The sequence below is a fragment of the Xenopus laevis genome, chromosome 6L (assembly GCF_017654675.1).
Source record: "Xenopus laevis strain J_2021 chromosome 6L, Xenopus_laevis_v10.1, whole genome shotgun sequence".
Taxonomy (NCBI): Eukaryota; Metazoa; Chordata; class Amphibia; order Anura; family Pipidae; genus Xenopus; species Xenopus laevis.
This window is the reverse complement of record NC_054381.1, coordinates 122,762,521-122,780,916: the sequence shown is the minus strand read 5'-3', so window position 1 is coordinate 122,780,916 and position 18,396 is coordinate 122,762,521. Positions and strand designations below refer to the sequence as shown.

The 18,396-nt window shown below is 37.7% G+C and overlaps 1 protein-coding gene across 1 annotated transcript; it reads right to left on the bottom strand.

Annotated features, from left to right (window-relative positions):
• Positions 1–6,500: 6,500 nt before the first annotated feature.
• mrpl15.L (mitochondrial ribosomal protein L15 L homeolog) lies at positions 6,501–17,161 on the bottom strand. Its single transcript, NM_001093374.1, is given in 5 exon segments — positions 6,501–6,981; positions 8,819–8,942; positions 12,475–12,640; positions 14,726–14,883; positions 17,037–17,161. Coding segments are annotated over 5 exon segments (891 nt in total). The 5' UTR covers positions 17,142–17,161; the 3' UTR covers positions 6,501–6,643.
• Between the last annotated feature and the right edge of the window lie 1,235 nt (positions 17,162–18,396).

The window sequence follows — 18,396 nt, the reverse complement described above, 5'->3', positions numbered from 1 at the left end:
TCGGCCGGGCAGAAGGATTCGTCGAATCCTGCTGAAAAAGGCCGAATCCTGGCCGAATCCCGGATTCGGTGCATCCCTCGTCATAAGTGTATATAAAGATTTAAATCCCCTATGCCTTTTAATAAAAAAATCTGATTAGAGCTGAATATTTTAGATTGTTTTCACCACAATATCCCATGCCCCCTGCATAAGAGGGGAGAGAAGATACAAACTCCCTGAAGAGACTTGCAGTATCACTTAGATGTTTTTTTCAGATAAAATCTTAATCTACTGATAGATTCCAAACTACCGTTTTGTCACCCCCGAAGTACAAGGTAGTGCTTTATAATTACAGAGAACAGGGTTACAGTTTTTAAAAATTTGAGTAATATTAATGATTATATAATGGAGTCTATAGGAGATGGCCATCCCGTAGTTTGGAGCTTTCTGGAAACAGATCCCCTACCTGTACTCTCTTTATGCTTCCCCAGTTGGAAGAAAGGGCTCTCTTTAGTGATAGTTTGATAGTTCAGTGTCCTAAGTTTATCTATGTGAATTCTGTGTATTAATGACTGCTCCTGTGTTCACATCCCCGGTTCCACTCTAGAAAATCTCTTCTACACATATTCCTTTTTTTTGGTAACGACTTCTTTCCAACTTACTTAAGATATGCTTTAAGCTCAGACATATCCCATTTGTACTGGGTCTTGGGAGCAGATCTATCAAGGGTTGAGGAGAATTTTAGAATAAAAAAAATTAGATTTCAGCTATTTTTTGTGTACTTTACTAGGGAATAGTCCAAATTTGAATTTGAAAAAAATCTGAAAATCCTAAATTGTACCTAAAATGTACCGTCTCTTTAAAAATTCGACTTTGCCCATCCTCCATCTAAAACCTGCTGAATTGCTGTTTGAGCCTATGGGGGACCTCCTAGAACCTATTTGGAGTCAATTGGTGGACTTTGAAAAATCATAGTTTTTTTGGGGGAAAAACTTTGAATCGAATTCGACCAAATGCGATATTAATTCTATTTGTACGAATTTCAAAGTTTTTCGTACCCTTTGGGCAGATTTATCAAGGGTCGAATTTCAAAGTAAAAAATACTTTTTCGACCATCGAATTGAAATACTTTGAATATCGGATGCGAACTTTTTTCATCGAATTTGGGTATTCTGCGCTCGAAGTAAATTCAAAGTCGTAGTATCCTATTCGATAAAATTACTTAGAATTTTGAATTTTTTTTACTTCGAAAATTCCCTCTAATTCACTTCGACCCTTAATAAATCTGCCCCTTAGTGTAGTCTTGAAAAATTCTTTGTTTTATTAGTTAAAAGTTCTTAAACTTTGATCCTCATAAAGATATAGGGACATATTTATCAAAAAGTGAAGTTAGAGATTGTGAGAGTGAAATTCCTCAACTCTCCATTCATATCTATGGGATTTTTTTTTTTTCAATCGAAAATTCACCTCAACCTTTGATAAGGTCCCTTAATGTCAAAAAAAATAAAATAAAATACACATTTCTCCTTTATCGCCTCATCTCTCTTGAGAGAAGCCGACTTCCTCCCTAGCCTGAGTTTTGGTTACCTTTTCCAGAGAGAGCTCTAGGAACTGATGCAGACTCAAAGCACAATAGTGAATTAGTTCATAAGAAAAAATGATTACAAATGAGGGAAGGCAATAAATTTTCCAGGGATGGATTTTGAAGCATTGTGATATTGAAAAGAAAGTCGCCAGTCACGTGCATTTCCTGAGGTGCAACTTGCAGGATACAAACAGCATGTAGTGAAAACTAGAAAGCTAATGACTTGTTTTCTTCTTAATGAGAGCATTGTTTTCTCATGTCATATACAGTTTATAAACATAAGTCATATAGACAGAAGCCCTGAAGATCAGCATCAGATTCTTGTACAATTAATCCTATAGCAGAATTGGGAATTTAGGGTCAGCAGTTAAAGGGATGCTGACACCAAAAAAACTTCTTTTAAAAAAATGATTCTTCATTTGAAGTTACCTATATGTCATGCTGACTGTTTTCTCCTTAAAGCTTTCTTTCACTTAATAAACCCAGTTCTGCATCCGACTGTGGCAGCCAGACTCCTGCTTCCTGTCAGAATGTGAGCTCGATGATGTCACAAAGGGGGCGGAGCTTCCCCCTCCTCTCCACTATATCTCTCTGGCGTCTGTGAACCACGTGTGCTTTAGTAACTGATTTGCTAAGTACTGTAACTTGGTCATCATTTATATAGTTTCTTTATTATTATATAATGAAGTATAAATGCATATTCATTCTCTTTCTCACAGTGTCACACTGTTTCGGTGACTTGCGGCTGCCGCTGCGGAACTGTTATGTCCTCCTCCTCCTGGGGCTTCTCCGATCCAGCCGGCAAGACTGTGGCAGCAGCTGAGGCCAAACACAGGCCCCTGTCCTGGAGTCGGAAGGGCTCTCCTCCTGACGAGTGTTGGCGCAGAGAAGATGCGCACGGAACTAGCACGTCTCTTAGCGCCGAAGACAGTCTGCTCGCTGGGCCTTGAACAAACATATTTTTAATTACTCCGTTTGTCTTGCCCCCTCCCCCCATTCCTTTATAGCTATGAAGGAAGTTTAAAGGGAATATATGTTTGATACGTTGTTGTTAAACAAAACTAGGAGAGCAAAGTACGAGGGTATACAACTGGGGTATATTTATCAAAGAGTGAAGTTAGAGATCACCATGGTCAACTAGTGTGAATTCCACCACTCGTCCATTCATTCATTTTCTTATGTTAACCTGGTGGTTTATTCTTATAATTGCCAATAAAAACTATTGAAAAATGAAGTGGAAAAAAGTCTATTTCTGGTGAACAATCTGAGAACTGAACTGAAAAAAGGTGGACTATCCCTTTAAAGGGGTTGCTCACCTTTAACTTTTAGTAGGATGTAGAGATGATATTCTGATACAATTTGCAATTGGTTTTCATTTTTTAACCATTGTGGTTTTTTAGTTATTTAGCCTTTAATGCAGCAGATCCCCAGTTTGCAACTTCAGCAATGTGGTTGCTAGGTGCCAAATTACCCTAGCAATCATGCATTGATTTGAATAAGAAATTACTAGGGATGCACGGGCTAGGGTTGCCACCCGGCCGGTATTTTACCGGCCTAGCCGGTAAAACACATGCCAAGGCCGGGGCTGGTATTACAAATGTAGCAATGTAGCTGCCGGTAAATTTGTAATACCCTTAAAAAGACCCCTCAGCCCATCCCCAATCCCCTGTAAACAGCTTTTTTCCTCCGTTTTTGTCCTGGCCGCACTGTGGCCCTGCCCCTTTACGGCACAACCCCACCCCCTTTGACATCACACCCCACCCCTTTTTGTACCCGCCACCCGGGAAAAAGTTAGCAAAAGGTGGCAACCCTAGATGCACCGAATCCAGTATTTTGGATTCGGCCGAATCCCCAAATCCATCTTAGAAGATTTGGTCGAATACTGAACTAAATCCTAATTTGTATATTGCAAATTTGTTTCCTTCCTTGTTTTGTAACAAAAAGTCACGTGAAATCCCGCCCTCCCCACAATTTGCATAGGCAAATTAAGATTCGGTTCGACAAGGCACAAGGATTCGGCCGAATCTGAATCCTGCTGAAAAAGGCCGAATCCAGAACCGAATCCTGGATTCAGTGCATCCCTAGAAATTGCCATAGCAACCATTCATTGATTTGAATAAGAGACTGGAATATGAAATAGGAGAGGCCTAAATAGAAAGATGAATAATAAAAAGTTGCAATAACAATACAATTGTAACCTCACAGAGCATTTGTTATTTAGATGGGGTGAGTGACCCCCATTTAAAAGCTGGAAAGAGTCAGAAGGTAAATAATTAAAAAAAACTTTAAAAAATAAAAAATGAAGACCAATTGAAAAGTTGCTTAGAATTAGCCATTCTATAACATACTAAAAGTTAACTTAAAGGTGAAGCGCCCCTTTAAGGCTTTATGAAGCTACTAGCAGTTGTTTCAGCTCCATAAAGTGCCCTTGTAGTAGAGAGCGCTTTTATGAAATAATTATTGTAGAGACTTACACATGCGCTGTATCCTATGCTGCTGCAATACACAGCTACACATAAAAGTACACCATCACGATAATCGTTAAAATATACTCGACAGTGCAGAAACCTGGAAATTCCATTTTCAAGCTGTTTCTCTTTATAACCACTGCAGCTTATCATTCCGCACCAAACCAGTGATATCACATGTAAAAAATGCACATTCCACTTTGGCGTAAACATAGCTCCTTTCACAGCAAATTCCTTTGAACCCAATTTCTATTTGTTGAAGGAAGTCAGATTGCTACTGGAAGTGAGATGTTAGATTGCTGCATTCTTTATACAAGAGGTTTGTGGCTCAGCTGAAGCAGATATGTCATAAGAGTAAATACGTGTTATAACTACGATGATACACAGAAAAAAAACGGGCCACGGCCCATAAAACTTGTTTTGAAAAATAAATGTATTTAGCTAAAACAATTGAAATGTTATGAAGCAGAGCTTTGTAGTACAGCTGCACCTGGAAGGTAAATGTGATCTTTGTCTTATCCCTTTAAAGGGGTGGCTCACATTTAAGATAACTTTTAGTATGTTGTAGAATGATTAAAAAAGAAAAAACGTAGGCCTATTAAAAAGTTGCTTGAATTATTTGGCTTCTTCTGACTATTTCCAATTTGACTGATTTCCAATGGGGGTCACTGACCCCATCTACAAAACAAATGCTCTGTAAGGCTACTAATGTATTGTTATTGCTACTTTTTATTACTCATTTTTCTATCCAGTTGATCTCCTATCCATATTTCAGTTTCTTTTTCAATTAAATGCATGGTTGCCAGGGGAATTTGGAAACCATATTGTTAAAATTGCAAACTGGAGAGCTGCTAAATAAAAAACAAAACAAAAAAATAATAAAAATGAAACCCTGTTGCAAGTGGTCTTAGGATATCATACTAAAAGTTGATTGAAAGGTGAACATCCCCATTAAAGGACCAGTAACATCAAAAATAATTTAAAAAAAAAATTGTTTGTATACTCAAAAAAAAACAAAAAACCCACCAACACATATTAAACTTTAAAATCGTAAAGACTTTATTTAGAAATAACTTACCGAATCCCCTCTTACGCTCCACTTCAGAAAAGGTGACAGTTTCTGAAGAGGAGCGCAAAGTTTAATATGTGTTGGTGTTATTTTTTCGTAGTATACAAACAAATTTTTTTAAAAATGTTTTTGATTTTACTGATCCTTTAAGGCTATTGGTGACTAGGTCACCTAATGTAACCCTATTTATAGTTACTAGCTCTAGGTCATGCTTTGGAAGATTTAGATAAATTCCTCTATAATGGCAGATGTAAGCTCCAGGGAAGAGGTTACTAAAAAGAGAATATTTTCTGGCCAGAGAATCTTGAGACCTGTAAACTGGAGTGTTTTAAAAGAAACGGGCAGTCCAGACAACATTCCTCTGGTCCAGCTAATACACTGGTGAGTTCATGTAGAAGTCAATGGGAATTGTCATAGGCAAAAAGTAAGTGATTTTCTTTTCAGTTCAACTGATGAGCGGAACACGACTTTGCGGCATTCAGGTTTCTTTTTCATGGTTTTAATTAATCCCGTTTTTGTTACATTTAGATTCTAATTTTCTAATTAATAAGCCAACATTTGAGTTTTGTCAAAATTTAAGTTATAGAATTAAAAAATAATATGAGATTCACAAATTTGAATTCTCTAATTAAAAAGCAAACATTTGAGTTTGGTAAAAATGGATGCTTAGAATTAAAAAAAAAAATATGAAATTCACAACTCTGAATTCTCTAATTAATAAGCAAACATTTATGTTTGGTAAAAATGGAAGTTTCTTAGAATTTAAAAAAAAAAAATGAAATTCACGAATTTGAATTTAGATGAACAGACCTTAACGAGTAAAGCCAGCAGCCATTCATCAAGTGTGTAGATTTTTATAATCTATGTTTTGTTTGTACACGGATAGGCACCCATGCTTTAAAGGGCAGTACACCCTGAAGTTAACTTTTACTATGTTATAATATTGAATTATTGGCCTTTTCTAGCTTTTAAATGGGGGTCACTGACGCCATTAAACAAACAAATTTTCTGTAAGGCTACACATTTATTGTTATTGCTACTTTTTATTACTCATCTTTCTATACGGGCCTCTCATATTCATATTCCAGTCCCTTATTCAAATCAATGCATGGGTAATTTGGACTCTATTTGACCCTATTTAATTTGTAATTGTAAACTGGAGAGCTGCTGAATAAAAAGCTAAATAACTCAAAAAGACTAAAAATATGAAAACTAATGGCAAACTCTCAGAATATCATTCCCTCCATCACACTAAAAGTTAACTGAAATAGGAACAACCCCTTTAATAAAATGCCTTAAATCTGAATAAAATATCTATTGAGGATAGCGAAGCTTAGACAACTGTGTCCATAATCATTAGAAAAGACAAATGAATTTCCACAAAGCATTCATAGGGTTATATGTCATACGTATAATGTTTATTTTAATCACAAAAGTATGGAATGACAAATGCTTTTTATAGATCCTGCAGAAACAAGACTATTACATGCAAGAACTGTCATCTTTTGAGCAAACCTATTACTAAATGTTTAGTGCCATTGATCATGAGCTATAATATGAAAGTAATCGCTCATCTGTCGGCTTTAGGATCTTCTTTTCAGGCATGTTCACTATCCAGCCAGGGGCAAGCCCAAAAAATATCTGTCGGGGATCCTTGCGGGTACTCAGCATCTGGTACAGTTCATCTTTGGTAATGTCTGGTAGAACATACCCATATTTCCTTGCCAACTGCTTTCTAGCTTCCAATACGTTTCTTGGATCAGCCAGATATCCACGGTTTTCAGCATCGGTGTAATACTTTACTAGATCCTCAGGGGGGAGCATACGTTTTGGGATAGGTTGGCCACGCATAAAAAAAGGGACTGGTTTGCATAAAACATCTATGAACAAAGAGGCGAACAAGACAGTTAATTTGCATGGTTGACAGTTTTGCAATTATTATTAATTACATATGATAAAACATATACGATATGATAAAAGCAGCTGAGCTCTGACCAAGTAATGTGATCTTTGCAAAAGGCAATGTCTGGAACTGCAAACAAAAAGAACAATATAAATCTAGCCATACAATCTGGTGACAGGTATTACTTACCCTAGACATATGTATTATAGAGGGAAGCAAAACTAAGAATGTAAATCACATCCCATTAAAATAAAATATGAAGAGCAAACTAAGGGGCATTTTTATTAACATTGGAGACAAAAATCACCTGCGATGATATTTGCTTTTGTTTTCTAACTTGTAGGTGCCTGTTCAAATCTAATTGCTGATTGGTTGCTATGGGCAAAATCACCAGTGAAGTTAGTCTCTAATGTTAATAAATATGCCCCTAAGAGTTCATTATTGCCTCCAAAGACACAACAGACGCTCCATACAGGAAAGGTGCTTTAACTATTAATATGGTTAAAAATGCCATATTTTACTTACTGACCTTATTGCACCAGCCTAAAGTTTTAGCTCCTCAATAGCAGTAAGGATCCAGGACTTCAAACTTGTCACAGGGAGTCACCATCTTGAAAAGTGTCTGCGACACTCACATGCCCAGTGGGCTCTGAGCAGCTGTTGAGAAGCTAAGCTTAGGGGTTTTTGTAAATTATCAAGCAAAAAATGAAGTGAGTCTGCAATATAAGCTGATGCTACAGGGCTGATTATTAAATTCTGATGCTAGTTGCACTGGTTTCTGTACATTATGTTTTGTGCTTCTGTACCAGCCCAAGGCAACCACAGCCCTTAAGCAGTAAAGATCTGTGTCTCCAAAGATGCCCCAGTAGCTCCCCATCTTCTTTTCTGCTGATTCACTGCACATGCTCTGTGCTGCTGTCACTTACTGTGTATAGGAACTACTCAATATACTGAACACATAGAATATATATGTATAGAATATAAGTCTGATTAGTAATTAATACAGATAATTACTACATGGCAGCACAGACACCAGTGCAACTAGCATCAGAATGTAATAATCAGCCCTGTAGCATCAGCTTATATTACAGACCAACCTCATTTTCTGCTTGATAATTTGCTATGACCCCTAAGCTCAGCTTCTCAACAGCTGCTCAGACTTCTGGATTCTACTGATTAATTAATTTGTCGGTGTTCCGGAGTGGTGCCTGCCCGTTATTCAAGGTTTCTGTGAGCTGCTCAGAGCCCAATGATCATTTGAGCGTCACAGACACTTTTCAAGATGGTGACCCCCTGTGACAAGTTTGAAGTCCTGGATCATTGCTGCTATTGACAAGCTGAAACTTTAGACTTGTGCAGTAAGTTCAGTAAGTAAAATGTGGCCTTTATAACCATATTCATATTTAGGGTTTAGTTCTCCTTTACAGCACATTGCCTGTATAGAGCATCTGCTGTGTCTTTTGAGGCAATAATGAAATCTTAGGGGCATATTTATTAACATTAGAGACTAACTTCACTGATGATTTTGCCCATAGCAACCAATCAGCATTTAGATTTGAACAGGCACCTACAAATTAGAAAACAAAAGCAAATATCTGATTGGTTGCTGAGGGGCAACATCATCAGTGATGTTTGTCTCTAATGTTAATAAAGTTCAGTATTCTCATTTTAGTCAGTGGGAGGTAACATATGGCAATTCCCAGTGCGTATTCACAAGCACTTTTGATGGGAAGCTGCTCTAGGTGCACTAAATGCTCATCTGTGGTTTTTACATTTCACAGGATTAAACTAATGAAAATGTTCTGCACACTTACCAAGACTGCGTGGATCATAGAAACCAGTTGTTATCACACCGCCATTTTTCTCTATTGCTGCGATGGCCAGCTGTGAGGCCCACTGGACTTCAATGTTAACTTTAGCTGCAAATATGTCCGCACCCTATAAAAGCAACAAAATAACATGAACAAAGGGTTTGGGTACTCAATGTGATTCCAGTGCAAATCAACGTTTGCATTGCCTTAAAAATATCAGGTATCAACTAGCACCCCAAAATACTTAACTCTGGTTCACAGCAGTTACCCTGAAGCTTTTGGATCAATTAAGCCTGGATGGTGTTATAAAAATCAAAAAGTTGCACATACACTTACATATGGTCTAAAAATTAAAGCATTCATGGGTGCATAGCCAAGCAAGTGGCCTTTCATTATTTGTGACCATTTCATCACTGAATTACTCCTTAAAAGTACAACCACAGATGCTCCAAGTCAGGAAAAACACAAATAAAGCTCCCTCTGCAGACAAACCAATGGTAATACATTGTACAGAATATCTGATGATCACTAAAGTGAATCTACAGCCTACATATTTACAATGCATTTAAGAAAAAACCTTGTAATAGTCATCCAGCAACAAAGGCAGCTTTGTGTGCAGTAGGAAACTAAATATTTAAGCAGCAGATGCTGCTGCCTAGTGGTTATTCCTGGATCTGCATGTCGCCCCACCAGCAAGGTCATTATATCAGCTTGCAACAAAAGACAGCTAGCCAGTACTACTATAACCAACATATCATTATTTACACTCAGCTGGCAAGCCTTTAACTAAAATGTGCATAGCGTGGAGCCACCATATAAGATCTAGGCCCCCTATGTATTTATTATAAATCTATTTAAAAGTGAAAAGTCAAAGTTCAATAATTTACTACGATGTTAATAAAAATTATATTCTTGTTGAATATCTACACATTGCTTTTAGATTTGATGATATGTTCTAAATGTGCACTCAAACGAAAAGCAGGTCAGGAACCCATATAAGCAAATTTAAATAAGTAATGCATCTACTAACCTGTTTTTTTTTTTTTTTTTTACATATTGGTGCACTTTCTGATCACTTGGTGAGCGATTTGCTTGTGACAGTGTTACAAATATTCTTATTCTAAGACTGTAATTAAGATGTAGCGCTTGCTTGTTTAGTTATGTATATAATATGACCGCACAATGAAAAGAAAAGAAATTGCAAGAGAAATGGGCCTTCTGTCTCTCAAGTCTACATGACTCAGGCAGTGAATACATGATGATTATCATTAAGTGCTGAGTGACCATGAAATGTGTTAGGCTCTTTGTATGAGGTTAACATAGCTTTTAATGTATTTGTAATAAAGGGGACTTTTAGCTTTAAGTTGTGCAAGGGTTTATGATTAGTATGAATCACCAGCGGTAAAATATTTGGATCACGTAAATTCCAGAAGACTACAATTTCCAGCACTTGCGCAATGCAAATGTTTTACACAGACACCACACTGACTGGTTACCTGGTTCACACTGACACAGGATAAACTGTGATACATTTCAAGCTGCAACATGGTCTTGAAATAAAAAGTTATGTGCCCAGTGTATAAATATAATATAGAATGTCATTATGTCATTATAGGGATTCTGTCACGATCTTTATGGTGCAGTTTGAATTTCTTAATTCCACTGTTTGCACTGCAAATAATTCACTCTACAATTTAAAATGTTATTCCTGAATCAACAAGTGTATTTTTTTTCAGTTTAATATTGATGTGTAGGCCTGGTCATGTGCTTTCCGAAAGAGCCAACACTTTAGGATGGGACTGCTTTCTGGCTAACTGTTGTTTCTCCTACTCAATGTAACTGAATGTGTCTCAGTGGGACCTGGATTTTTACTATTGAGTGCTGTTTTCAGATCTACCAGGCAGCTGTTATCTTGTGTTAGGGAGCTGCTATCTGGTTACCTTCCCATTGTTTTGTTATGCTTCTGGGGGGAAAGGAAGGTAGGTGATATCACTTCAACTTGCCTCCATGAGAGAAAACATCCATCTGCCCCAATACCAGTGCGTGCAGGCACGGCATTTGCCTGTTAATGCACAGATAGGGTGGATTTTCTACAGAAACATTTTCACTCCAAAATGAACTAACTGGCTGGTATAGTGCCTCCCATTGCACACTAATCTCTTTGCAGAACAAAACAGATTGTAGCTTTCTTCCCTGGCACCTATATGATTGGTGTGACATGGCCTTCCTATTTTTAAAATATATAGTAAGGTTTTTAAAATGTAGTGGTTATCATATATTAACAGTGAGCAAACTTCCTTCAGTTCAGTAAGCCAAGTTAACAAGGCATTCCACCAGCACAATGGAAAGGGGATGGTGATAGCAAAGACTACACAAGTTCTTGTAAGCTTTCCAACCAATCAGCAGGTGGCATTGACTGGTCAGTTGAAAAGCAAACATTGAAATTGTTGAGATGAGTTGTTAGAACTGGCACAAGCATTACTCACATAGAGTGATAAAAATGATTTCTGATTGGGTTCCATGAGGTAATGCACTGGTAGATATCTGCCAACTGTTAGCAAACAAGCAACAGTGTGTTTTCTCCATAGGCAGCTACATAACACCATTTCTTACGATAACAACTAGTGCTAGTTCTAGAACATCTAAAAAGAATTACTCAGTTGAATAAAGAGGGCAAATCCTATTAACATGTATAAAAGTTTGTGGATAATGTTCAGTACAGACAAATGATGCCTTTCTATGTCACAGCATAAAGAACATAAACAGTATATTCAATCTGTTGGAGCAGAAAAAGAAAGACTCCTAAAGGGGTGATTCTCCTTTCATTTAACTTTTAGTATGTTAGTATGTTAAGTGTGTATATATATATATATATTGTTTGCCTTCTTTTTTGGACTCTTTCCAGCTTACAAATGGGGGTCACTAACTCAAACTCATCTAAAAACAAATTCTAGACGGCAACACATTTATTGTTAAAGCTACTTTCTGTTACTCATCTTACTATTTAGGCCTCTTCTATTCATATTCCAATCAGTGCATGGCTGCTAAGGTAATTTGGACCCTATCAACCAAATTGCTGAAATTGCAAACTGGAGAGCTGCTGAATAAAAAGCTAAATAACTCAAAAAACAGAAATGATAAAAGATGAAAACCAATTGCAAATTATCTCAGAATATCACTTTCTACATCATACTTTAAGTAAACTCAAAGGTGAACAACCCCTTTAAGCTGGCCGTAGACTCAAAGATAAAGTCGTATAAATCTTCGTTTTGTATGATTTTTAGATCGCATGTGGATTGTCCCGACATTTTTCGTGCCATGGCGATTGGTCGCTTAGTTGGTCACACAGATTAGAAGATTTCTGTTGGCTAACGAAAATATCTCTGCATGTATTGCCTATCTGGCAGTATCAATGGGTGACTGTCACTACTATTTGTCGGACATAACAATTCGGTCTTCTTGAATTAACGGCCAAAACATCATCTGATTTGTTCTTTGTACTACTTTACTGAATGGTTAGTGGTAGGTCGGGAGATTGCAACAAGTGATCGTGCGTCAAACATAAGGATATATCTGCAAGTCTATGGACATCTTAAGTTACTGAGGGGATTAGGGGAGCAGAGGAAGTGGAGAGGTAAAACAGTAACCATTAATCTTACCTCTTCAACAAGTTGTACACCATAATCCCTTTTGAGTGGCTGTATTGTAACTCCCCTGGCGTTGACAAGCTGTGTTAAGTCAATGGGTTGAGTGGGGTCTATTCGACCCAGATCAATGAGGTACTGGAGACGATTGAGGCTAAGAGGCTGGTATTGTCGCCGGAAGCTAAAGAATAATAAGTGAGACTGCTTTAATATTAATACATCATATATGTTTATAAAATTAACTATCCTGAATCTATGTCATAAAGCTCAAATGAATGCATAAAGAAAAGAAAAAAATAAAGGTTGCATTACATAGTTACATAGTTAAATTGGATTGAAAAAAAGACAAAAATTCCATCAAGTTCAACCCCTCCAAATGAAAACCCAGCATCCATACATACACCCCTCTCTACTTTTAATTAAATTATATATACCCATACCTATACTAACTATAGAGCTTAGTATCACAATAGCCTTTGATATTATGTCTGTCCAAAAAACCATCCAAGCCATTCTTAAAGGCATTAACTGAATCAGCATCACAACATCACCCGGCAGTGCATTCCACAACCTCACTGTCCTGACTGTGAAGAACCGAGTCTTCTATCCACCTGCTGCCTTTATAGACACTTAATTCCATCCTCCCTATCCCATCCTGGTTGAAAAACCATTTCACCAGCTGCCCATGCAAGGCATATTGGCAGCAACCTCTACCAATTGTCAAGCATCAAGAACTTCCTAACTTCCAGCTACTCTTTTAAAAGAGAATATACTTTACAACATACATGGGTCTTTCTATAAATTTATATAAGTAACGAACTCTGAGCAACACTCTAGGGATGATCCTTTAGTGCTGATTTATACATATACATTCTGGTGCTACAGGGCTTTAATTCACTGAATATAATACGTATGCCAGTGTCCACTATGAGCCAAATAAATAAGGGAAACAAAGAAGTTCACTGGCACTCAGGTAATGCTAGCAGGGTGAGACCCTTGCTTTAAATTTATTTAGTGCAGCATGCAACATTTCGGGGACAACCCCTTTATCAAGTTGTCCCCGAAACGTTGCATGCCGCACTAAATAAATTTAAAGCAAGGGTCTCACCCTGCTAGCATTACCTGAGTGCCAGTGAACTTCTTTCTTTGTACTGTTGAGGGGTTGGCCGATCCCCCGTTTTGCTGGTCACCAGGGATTCAAGTTCTAGGTATTGATAAAATGCCCTGAATATGGTCTTAAAAAAATCTTTATGTTTTTATACCCTCACATACCTCTCCTCACCTTCAAGAAACAGAGGAGTTAGTAAAAAGTGTGACAATTATCTCTGTGTAAATGAGCCCCTCACTTCCCCATGACATATTAGATTTACACTTAAAGGGATTCTGCCATGTTTTTAATGATGTAGTTTTAATTTTTTAAATTCCACTGTTTGCACTGCAAATAATTCACTCTACAATATAAAATTTCATTCCTGAACCAACAATTGTATTTTTTTAGTTGTAATATTGATGTGTAGGCAACCATTTCTGGTCATTTTGTCTGGTCATGTGTTATTTCAGAAAGAGTCAGCACTTTAGGATGGAACTGCATTTTGACAGGCGGTTTCTCCCACTCGATGTAACTAAATGTGTCGCAGAGGGACCTGGATTTTACTAAATTCTGATCCTAGATCTACCAGGGAGCTGTTATCTTGTGTTAAAGAGCTGCTATCTGGTTACCTTCCCATTGTTCTGCTGATGTGCTGCTGGGGGGGGAAGGAGGGGGTGATATCACTCCAACTTGCAGTACGGCAGTAAAGATTGACTGAAGTTTATCAAAGCACAAGTCACATGATTGGGGGCAGTTGGGAAACTGACAATCTGTCTAGCCCCATGTCAAATTTCAAAATTAAATATAAAAAAATGTTTGCTGTTTTGAGAAATGGATTTCAGTGCAGAATTTTGCTGGAGCTCATTATTTACTGATGTGTTTTGAAAAAAACATTTTTTTCCATGACAGTATCCCTTTAAGGGAAAGTTCATTTTACAGGGGTGTAACCAGCAATAGTAGCGTTGGGGGTACATGAAAGACGGAAAAGAAGAGGAGTCCAACACTAAGCAAACCATACCCTGTCTGGTGCATTATTTTGTAGCAGGTAACAGATAGAACCATTGGGTGGTTATATATATAGTGAATAAAGTACACCCTCTTGTAAAATATAAGGATATTATAAGTTACCAAATTATTGCGATAACATCTATAAATATAGATTTAACAGATACCCACCTATGTCCTTCATTGTAGCCATATTTAGGTATAACTAGATAAAAAGGAGTTTGGCCACCTTCAAAGCCTAAACGTGGCTGATTTCCTCTCTGGGTCTCTCCTTTGTGCCCTCGGCCACTTTTTCTACCACCGTGGATACCGCGGCCTCGTCTTTTTTCCTGAAAATTAACAAAAGAAAGTTTAATTGAAGATCATTTCTTTCTGAAGAAAGGGATTCTGTTAAAAACAAGAACCGGCCTGCAGAATTCAGGCAACCTACTATATATAACTCAAAATCATACAGCACATGGCTGTAATGAATTGCATTGATATCTAGGTATTTTTTCTCTTATTGCTCCTGTCACCTTAAAGGTGGAAAATGTTTGTTTTCTCACAGTGTTATATTAACTAAGGAGCTTACGTAATAAATTGTGCATAGTTTGGATCGGGTCTAGTCGCCTACAGCGACCAATCAGCAGGTGGCATTTACTGGTCACCCATTTAAAAGCAAACATCTTATTGGTTGCTTTGGGTTACTGCACCTGGGCAAACTTGGCTCCTTTTATTAAATTTGGGTGTATACATTATAATACTATGTATAAAGAAGCATCATAAAAAGACTTGAAGCGGGGATTTTATTGAAACCTTTAGACTGTAAGGCTCTCTGATACTAATTTTATTCCATAACCAGTTTGTTATAAATTAAAAAAAAAAAAAAAATAGCTGTATAACTTATTGGTACTATTTAATTAAGTGACGACAGACTGCATGTAAACCAATATATAAATTTCACATAGATCCCCACACCAATTTCTTCTTCATAAATCAAGTGATATTTATTTGCATAGATTTGTTTATATATATATATATATATATATATATATATATATATATATATGGAGTCCCACAGTACCAGCACTCAAACCGATGTTTCCAGTAGTGCACGATCAAAGGTAGGCATGTATATAACACGATGGATCAGCACACACTTATTGCTTCGCAAAATTACAGTGTGTGCTGATCCATCGTGTTATATATATATATATATATATATATATATATATATATATATATATATATATATATATATATATATATATATATATTCGGGCCGGTTTCACTTCCTGAAGACGGCCCGAGTCAGTGTGCCGAAACGTTGAAATAAATTTTCCACTATTTCAAGACCTTGGAGTGCGGTTTTATTTTTTGGATTATTACACTATGCTATAACCAGCACCCAGGCAGTTACTTGTATCGCGACTGCACCACTATAGAGTCTCTCTCTCTCTCTATATATATATTCGGCTTTACATGTATTTTTAATACACTTTTGAATTTTTCACCAAAGGACTCTGTGTTGCTGTAATTTCTTCTTTATTATTCATTTAATTTACCCTGCACCCGAGACAAGCTTCAAAGGCGGAGTGCTGCCCATTCCGAATTACTCTATATATATATATATATATATATATATATATATATATATATATATATATATATATATATATATATATAAGGGCAAAGAATATAAACAAGCAATATTAAAACCACTGAAAATGTTTAATCAACGTAAAGTTACTTAGAGTTACATTTGCTTTTGCTATGCATTAAAAAAAAAACAGTTTTTGAGTGCATGAACCCTGATACCATCCAGACCCTTTTGGGACTGCAAAACTCAGGACACAGAAGGCAGCTCTTAGTTCTGAGAGTAGTAGCGGAAACATTTGAGTAAGAGGTTGTCCATTATTCATTGGGCTTTACAAGACCCCTATGCACAAGGCTGGTGGCAGAAGCAAAGGAACAAGCAACCTCATGATTAAAAAGGCTGACATTTGTGTGTCAATATCTGATCACTGATTCTTGTTTAGTAAAAAGTATTTACTGTTGTTGTTGTTAAAGTGAGGAACCTGTACACGAGACCATTGGTGACCAGTCCCACATATCTGCTCCCATTGTCCTTGAGATTCTGCAGCCATTTTAGCCAATAGGATTTATGTTTTAGAGGTCTCAACTGTCATGCAATTGGTCTTTGTTACCAGTATTTCATATAAAGGCATATTGAGCTTGCCATGAATCTCAGCAAACTACTGGTGGGAAAAGAACTACAAGTACAATAACGCTGGCACTATATACTAATATATATGAGTAGACACTGCACGGCCATCGCTGACACGAACAGGTTTGACCAAAACGCCGCTGAACAGAGAAACATCTCAGTGACAAGCGGCGAGTGCTTAGAAATCAGCAGGATAGCCTCTGGGAAGCACGTGTGCGCTAATATTACAGACACAGACAAGTGTATGACAGACAGGATCTGAGCAGTAAGTCTCACTCTGTGCCTGGCGCCAGGGTTCGGTCTCAGGTTGGCAAGAGTAACCCGCGGCAAACATCTCAGCAGCTCTGTCGCTTTCCCTCCGCTGCCTCCGGAAGCCGCCATATCTACGACCTGAAGGGCACGGTGATAGAACGGAAATGACGTGATACTCAGCCGCGCTCCTTATCGTCGCTTTACGGCGAGTCATAGTTACTCAGTCACGTTCATTGTCATTACGGTAAAAAAGCAGGATGTGCCTCAGTGCCAGTTTTCCATGTACTCTTTAGCTGTCCCTTATATTAGATATGGCGGTGGCTGGGACACTTTTTTTTAATTCAAGTGCAATTCAGGGCCACATTGCGTTCTAACAGTTCTGTTTGAGTACTGCTTTTGGGTATTTCCCATGTTTCAGTTTTTAAAGAAAGTGGGTATTTATTGCAAAATAAAAGTGTTTTAGTGTAAAGCATTAAAGATACAGTTTCTTAGTGTTTAGACCCCAAAATAGACCCTATGTTGGTAAAGTCTGGGAATCGCTGGCTTGGGGGTTTCCCCATAGGATTAGGGTTGCCAACCGGCCAGTATTTTACCGGCCTAGCCGGTAAAACACCTGCCAAGGCCGGGGCCGGTATTACAAATGTACCGGCAATGTAGCTGCCGGTAAATCTGTAATACCCCTATCAAAAGCCCTTGGCCTGCCCCCAATCTGCTGAAAACGTACCTTTTTTTTCCGGCGTCTGTCCAATCGCGTGTCGTGGCTCCGCCCCTTTGAAGTCACATCACGCCCCTTTCTTCCTGCCACCACCACGGCCGGTGATAATCTTTTTGAAAGGTGGCAAGCCTACATAGGATCCATTATCCGGAAATAGGGTTTCAGCAAGGCACGAGGATTCGGCCGAATCCTGTCTGAATACCGAATCGAATCCTGGATTCGGCGCATCCCTATCCGGAAACCCGTTGACCTAAAAGCTTCCAATTACAGAAAGTCCATCTCCTATAGACGCCATAATAATAAAATCAAAATTTTAAAAATAATTTATTTTTTCTCTGTAATAATTAAACAGTAGTTTGTACTTGATCCCAACTAAGATAAAATGAATTCTTATTGGAGGCAATATAATTTGGGTTTATTAATGTTTATATGATTTTCTAGTAGACAAAGTATGAAGACCCAAATTATGAAAAGATCCATTATCCGGAAAACCCCAGGTCCCGAGCATTCTGGATAACAGGTCCCATACCTGTAATAAATTGCAGCCTTTTTCCAGCCTATATTTTCAACCTTTTCAATATAAAATTTGGCATCAAGCAGATTGCTCGTCTAGTAACACTCACCCAACCCAAACCCATAGCAAAGTTTCGGCCCATGTGTACTTGTAGG